Source organism: Aulonocara sp. 'chitande type north' Nkhata Bay, linkage group LG9 (genome assembly GCF_057382095.1).
Source record: "Aulonocara sp. 'chitande type north' Nkhata Bay isolate Kocher_YH1m ecotype deep benthic linkage group LG9, A_spYH_male_GT1.1, whole genome shotgun sequence".
Taxonomy (NCBI): domain Eukaryota; kingdom Metazoa; phylum Chordata; class Actinopteri; order Cichliformes; family Cichlidae; genus Aulonocara; species Aulonocara sp. 'chitande type north' Nkhata Bay.
This window is the reverse complement of record NC_141352.1, coordinates 31289885-31297262: the sequence shown is the minus strand read 5'-3', so window position 1 is coordinate 31297262 and position 7378 is coordinate 31289885. Positions and strand designations below refer to the sequence as shown.

At 40.2% G+C, this 7378-nt stretch overlaps 1 protein-coding gene across 3 annotated transcripts; it reads left to right on the top strand.

Moving 5' to 3' along the window:
- Positions 1–629: 629 nt before the first annotated feature.
- Positions 630–5557, top strand: thtpa (thiamine triphosphatase). 3 transcript variants are annotated; one of them, XR_015131098.1, is made up of 5 exons: positions 630–781; positions 2453–2522; positions 2791–3270; positions 3371–3532; positions 5080–5557. XR_015131098.1 is itself a non-coding variant. In XM_086306943.1 (4 exons), exons 2-4 carry the CDS (start codon positions 2453–2455, stop codon positions 3469–3471), a joined length of 648 nt encoding a protein of 215 aa, XP_086163069.1. In that variant the 5' UTR covers positions 630–781; the 3' UTR covers positions 3472–4711. The 3 variants fall into 3 exon arrangements, 2 of the variants coding, with proteins under 2 accessions (XP_086163069.1, XP_086163068.1); XM_086306943.1 differs by lacking the exon at positions 5080–5557 and having other exon boundaries at positions 2794–3270; positions 3371–4711; XM_086306942.1 differs by lacking the exon at positions 5080–5557 and having other exon boundaries at positions 3371–4711.
- Positions 5558–7378: the final 1821 nt, after the last annotated feature.

The window sequence follows — 7378 nt, the reverse complement described above, 5'->3', positions numbered from 1 at the left end:
CTCTCTCTCTCTCTCCTGTTCTCCCCCTCCCTTCATTCGCCCTATCCCTCTCTCCTTCCCCTCTTCCCTCTAGTAAACAGACCACAGCTCCCCCCGAGGCTGATTGCTGACATTCAGAGGGGACAGACACGGCAATCAAATCCCTTATGTAACCCCGCAGATATTACAGATAATTAATGTATGTTGAAACACTGATCGCTTATTATTGGGTAATAGAATTAATTAAGACAAAGAGAAAAAGGGGGAAATGGAGGATGAATGATATATTCATTTAGAGAGGTGGTGGGGGGAGAAAGAAATATCTTAATGCTCAAATTACACGGAATGCCCCTTAAATGCGAGAGCTCTTCCTCATTTTCACATTAAAAGGTGAATAATAAATGAGTCCCCATTCTGCCAACTTAGATTGTCACAAAGAGTGTGACGACTTAATTAAAGCTGAATAATGGAGATGTGACCGCGGAGCTTCCCTTCGCCGGCCTCCTCACACCCTCCTCCGCACGAATTCTGACATGTTTTCACTCAAACTATAGGTGTGGCGCACATCAACAGCCGACTATGTGGGATAAATATTTATGAAGCGGAGCGGATTAAAACTGCACCATCTGTATGTCCCCTGCGTTTCTGGGACAGGAAGTGATTTTCCTGAATATACCAATAGGTGTCCTTAATTGCGCCTGTGCGAAATCAAACGTTGCTGACGTGTAGAGGTCGCACGGATTGAGCTTTTTCTCTGATTTCAAAGCCGAATTGTTTGGAGTGAAGGAGCTGATGCGTGAAGGTGTGTGACGGTACACTTGGTGTTTTTTTTGGAGACTCTGTGGTTCATATTGTTGATTTTGACATGTAGCTCCCGCACGATTCCACAGCAGCTGCACCGTTTGGGCTGAATGGCTCGAGTGTGATAATTAGACCGGTGTAACTTACTAATGGAGATACGTTTTTTGTTATTTTGTAACATACATAGGTTACATTATAACATTTAAGGACAGTCAATAGTAACTGGGGTGGCTGTTTAAGTGGAAGAAAGTTAGCATATCATTAGCAATAGCACAATGTAAACAACCTTTTACGAGGAAAGACATTTATGTATATAACCTAATTTTAGTCAAAATATAGAAAACTAAAGGTTATATAATTTTCTTAATATTATTATATTAGTATAACTGTATTATTACTGATGCTTGTACTGTATTTCAGTGTAGAGCAGGTTAAATTACAGGCTGAATTTTGGCAGTACTTGCCAGCCACTTAGGTATACCTTGCTAGTACTGGATTGGATTTTTTACATTTAGAGCTGCCTTAATTCTTCATGGCATACATTCAATAAGCTGTGGAAACATTCCTAAGAGATTTTGCTCCACATAGACATGAAAGCATCACACAGTTACTGCCGTTTTGTCCAGCTGCACTTGCGTTCCCCCACATCCCAAAGGTGCTCTGCTGTATTGAGATCTGGTGAGGGCATTTGAGTACAGTAAACTCACTTTTATTAAGAAAAACAAAAAATAACACTTGCTAGCTCGTTGTTCACGCTAAATTCTGACCCCACCATCGAGCAATGGAGGGCCATCAAATTAGTTAACATTTTTCCCGTAGTACTCAGGTAGGCTGTGGTGTTTAAGCCATGTTCAGTTGCTACTAAGAGGTTCAAAATGTGGCAACAAAATGTTCCCTTCACCATTACACTGCCAGCAGCAGCCTGAACTGTTAATATAAAGCAGGATGGATCCATGCTTTCTTGTTTACACTAGTTTCTGACCCTACCATCATGATGTCACAGCAAAAATCGAGGCTCATCAGACAAGGCAATGTTTTTCTAGTCCTGTTCTTAGCTTGCTGTAGCCTGTCTGCTTCAAGGTTTGACTTGTTGTGCATTCAGAGATGCTCTTGTGCATACCTTGGTTGTAGCAAGTAGTTCTTTGACTTTTTCCCTTCCTATTAGCTCAAAGCAGTCTAGCGATTCTCCTCTGACCAAGGTGTTTTCACCCAGTGAACTATACTTCCCTCTGGATGTTTTCTCTTTCTCAGAAGGTTTTTTTTTTGGAAACCCTAGAGATGGTTTTGTGTGAAAATCCCAGCAGATCATCACTTTCTGAAATACTCAAAGCAGCCTGTTGGCTAATTAACAATCTTGTCACATTCAAATTCACTTTAGTCACCTTCCTTCCCGTCTGTTGCTCTGTTTGAACCCCCAACAGGTCATCTTCACCACCACTCATCAGCAGTGGTGTTACAGCAACATAACAAAACATTTCCCATAACACAGTCAGTCTGTGCTTTCTGCCCACCAATGAGAGCATTAACTCATCATATACAACATACACCATTCTATTTATATCACTCCTACAGTGACTTTAAAGTAGACGTGGGCGTATTTGCAGTGCATTACACTATCACTTTGGATCTCACCATGTTTTCTTTCTTGTTTTTCTTGTTTGTTTTCTTTTAGATGAGTGTTGAAGTGGAAAGGAAATTTTTATGCAATGCCGACACCCTGAAAAAACTGGAGGAGATCGGGGGTATGTGTTTAATTTGTCCGCCACACATTTACACATGAATCCAGTCAGATCGGAGGCATTTATCTGACGCTCTGATCCACGACGAATTATAAACGGCCACTGAAAGGCTTTTCCAGCATTTAATGGCACTAATTCCTGTGGTTGTTGTCTAACTGTAGTGACACTGGCCATCTGTCTTTGGTTAATGATGAAGTTTAATTATCTGTATCAGCCTTTTTACATTTTATTTATTAAATTATCTATTTTAAAAAATCCCTTTTTCCATCAGCAGTTTGCGTTGGCCAACAGCAGATTCACGACCAGTATTTCGATACTCCTGAGTTTCACCTGACTTTGAGGGACATGTGGCTGCGTAAACGTAAAGGATGCTGGGAGCTCAAGTGCCCGACAGCAGAAGCGCAGAGCGGGAAGCAGGGTGAAGCAGCAGCATCGCTGTGCACCCGTTACAAGGAGATAACCAGCCTGCCTGAAATTCACCTGAGAGTCAAAGAGGTCATAAAACAGGACAGAGAGTCAGAGGCGGGCTTCTCACAGGAAGATGAGTCGTGGCTGAGCAAACTGGACCTGGTGTGCTTTGCAGAGTTTACAACAGCACGGTGCTCGTTTACTTTAAAGGAGGAGGGCGTGCAGATCGATCTGGACCAGGCTGACTTTGGCTATCATGTGGGGGAGATAGAAGTCCTCATATCAGAGGGAGGAGATGAGCAGGCTGCACTGGAGAAGATCAGAAAAACGGCAGAAAAGCTGGGTATACGCTCTCAAACATTTAACACATCCACTGCCTTATACTGTGTATTATTAAGCGTACCTGTGAAGTAGTGAAGACTTTTTTCTCTTCTTTTTCACAGGGCTTACTGGAGATCAGCGAGTTAAAGGAAAAATGGATGTTTACCTCAAAAGAAATCACCCTGAGCACTATGCAAAACTGCTTAGTGAACACATCCTGTAAGAGATCATACTGCATCTGTACAAATATGGGAACAAAAAAAAGGTCTTATTTACTATAAAAGGTAATATTCTGTAATAAAGTATAGATTTATAAACTCAATTGCTACGTGAACTTTTTGTATGTGAGGTTATGTTTTAGGGGGTTTGGGGATGGGTTTGGGCATTCGATCAGAGTTTATATTAATTTATCGCTAATGATGACAATGTTTTCTTACCGAGAGTAAAGATGTGTACTCACAAAGAGGAGGAACTGGTTTGTGACATGTGGCAGAGGATCTTCTGATTGCTCGGCACACATTTATAGAGTGATGAAACCGTCCCATTGTCTTTTCAAAGAAACTTTCTTCACAGTATTTAAATCTGAATGTCTCACTAAAAACATTTGCACTTGAATGTTCTAGCGTTCAGAATTTGACTTGTTATATGTAGATACATATCTTTTGACGTATGCCATGCTTTGCAAGCAGTCACCTTTACGAGAGACTGTTTTTGGAGGCACTAATTAGTTTGTCATGTCCACGTCGTTATTAAGTAACTATTAAGTAATTACACAATGATAAATGAATACCTACAGTTGGTTGTGTGTATGTGGGCGGAGGGTGCAGCTATGTTTGTATTCCTGTCTGTATGAGAACATTTAGTGACATTAATCCATTGTCCATCCTCTTAATCCTAAAATAAACCATCAGGTGCCAAACCCTACCCAAATCCTATTTTTAACCCTTAAAACCAAATTATAACCCCAACAAAACAAAAGCCTCCTGTGCACAGCCACATCTCAAACAGGCACAATCACACACATTTAGTGAGTGTATCCTTGTAGCTGCACTCCTTCCAAAACAGTAACTTCCCTGCATGTTGCACGTTCAGGTCACACCTGTAAGTTGGAGCTATGGATAAATAGGGTCCAAATAGCCTGTTTTAGATCCAATTTAAGACCCAGGAAGCACAGAACAGGTTGCAAAGAACAGAGTGAGGACTGCAACCTTTCAACTAAACAAAAACATGTTCTGCTACTTAAGTCAAAATAGCTATTGCGCAGCATCTTGATTGTCCCAGAAATATTTCCTCCTTCAACCTATTGTTTACATTTACAGTTACATGCATTGTTAGAGTTATTATCATCTTAAATCTGATCATGAGAAAATGTTTGCCTGCTTCAGAGACACACAAGGGGCTGCACTGAGCGTGTTGTTCACGGTGAGAAAAAAAAGTGCTCCAGTGATGTCATTAAAAAGCTTCCCGCCTCATGACTATCTGTTTGTTTTCTTCAAAAAGATTTCTTTGTTATGATGTGTACCAGAGATTAGATAGAAATCAGTCAGTTCAGTGATGGTTACAGAAAAAGGAGGGGAAACACACAGTTAGAGGACAAACTGTGACTTTAAGTTTGGCTCTTTAAGCTCCATCACTTCTGTCTGTTAACGACAACATTTCTAATAGTCCTGTGCAATATCTACTTAATGGTGATATATTCATTAGCAAGAGGAAAACACTGTATATTTTAAGCTACAAAGAAAAATTCATGTTCTTGCACGTCAGCTTGTATCAATGATAAATTACCAGAGTCATCCACGGATAATCCTCTTTCGTTTTGGGTCATGTCCAGTCAGGTGGATGCAATGGAGGAGGATTCTCAGAGGTGTAGACTGGTTCTCCTGCTGATTAGGTCTCTGCACCTGTTGTAGGCAGGTCCACCTGGACACCTGGAATTCACACCACACACACCATGGCTTCTGCTGTGTACAGACAGCTGGTCTTGTTCACAGGAAGACTGCACAGGAGGCCAACTTCATGCAGGAGTTGTTACATAGGCAGTCCTGTGTCATGCAGAATGTAGATGATCCCTTAATTTAAAAAGAAAACAACCCATCATCATCTACCAATCAGACATGCAGTGGATCGATTCCCAGCTAAAAAAGTATCCTTGAGCAAGTACTAGCCCTTTGAGTTTCCCCTGATTCATCCATCAGAGTGTGAGTGTGTGAAAATGTTAGCTAAAGGTGTGTAGGTATAGATGAAAGCACTGCATGACGCTGTATGTGACTGGGTGAATTAGATTTATTATACAAAGCACTTTGAGTGCTCAAACTGAGTAGAAAGTTGCTGTATAAGCACCAGTCCTGTTATCAGGGGCGGATCTAGGGGGAGGGGCTTTGTTTTCTTAGAAGAGATAACGATATAATAATTAGTTATTATACCTCTGTACCATTTACAGAGGTATGTGCTACCCTGTGTAGATCTCTTGCTCCTCCTTTGTTCTCACATGTAAAATTTTCTAGATCAGTCACTGCCTGTTACCACTTACAGTTTCCATGTACAGTGATCACAACAGAAGTCTGAATGTTTCAAACTGCAACAACACTTATTTAATGGACACCACGGCCCATAAGTCAGGAGGTCATACTTGTAGCAAAGGAAACACAGAGTAAACCTAAGGCAGTCTGCATACGCTTACAATGTGATAGATGTTGGAGCAGAAATTTATTAGCCATACATCAAAACCAAGAGTAAATTCTGCTGAGGTTGTTTGCATTTTATATCTGGTGAAAAAATATGAGTGGTTCACTCCTATAGGCAGTTTAGAGTCACCAATCATCATTTAAAACAATAACTCTTAAAGCAGTGATTATTAAATAATGGATGATTCCTAACAATATTATAGCCTGTATCCGAGGCTGTTTTGTGCCTATAAATGTCCCTCCTCAGATATAACTTGCATGATATCCACTGGTGTTTGGTAAATAATAAAATAAATGTACTGTAAAACATGTAACACATGAAATGAGTCCGTTTTCAGCCCATGGCCCATCTGTAAGTGAGAGGCCCTGGATTAGTGGTTCAGCTGTTGGTATGTTGTTTGAATCTTCCTGTCTGCTGTCAGCAAATTGTTTAGCGATAAAGAGCTTGCAGACATGTCATGAATTCAGAAGTCACATGTTGTGGGCTTTGATGACTCAGACCTTCTTCTCTTCATATTCACACATTATTTGTTGTGACACCCTCTGGAACACATTCCAAAATGTAGATTTTAGAGGCTAAGGTAGTTCGGTTAGTTGAGCCCCACGTCCACACAGTGGCCCTGGCAGCCAAATCCTGGGGGACTGGTAGACTGTTTTGTAGGACCTAAATAACGCAGGTGTCAAAAAATAGACGGGTTATTAAATTATAGGACCCCCGCCCTTCGGGAATAGATGACAAACACCTTCTTTACCATGAGCAACCTCAGACTTGATTCATTACGTTGAGGTGACACAGGAATGAGCAGTACAGTCGTTCACAATAAATAAAATAGATTGCTTAGTGGCACTTTAAGTTGCTTAGCTTGACATGTTATCATTTTTAGTTTCCTTCCACTTTACTCTGTGTGCTGTTTTCATTTTAGTTTGAAGAGAAGAAGGTCCCCCCCCCCCCCCCCCCCCCCCCACCACCACCACCACCAGACACACACACCCAAAAAATAAATACATAATAATATGAAAAACTAAATTTACTAGCCAGAAGAGTCCAAGTCCATTCATTACGAGCGCCTTCAGTGTACGACTACAGTCTAATGTTTATCGTTATGTTAAAGTTATGTGAAGCCTATATGGGCTGTACATGCTCTGGACATATAAATATACGACATACATTACGAAATATTCTAATTATATATTATATATATTCTAATTATATTATATAATCCATATAGATTATATTTATTATATTTCTTTCACAAAATAAAATAATAAAATTATAAAATAATATATTTGAGTAAAAATTCCTGTAGATGGCCAAAAAAAAGCCCCCCAAAAAACATCTGGTTTATCTTCTACTCTAAACTTTATTTAAACCTGTCAATAAATATTTTTATTTTTTTAATAGCTTCACGGTAAACTGTTGCTGGCAGCTGGTCACGTGACGTTGAA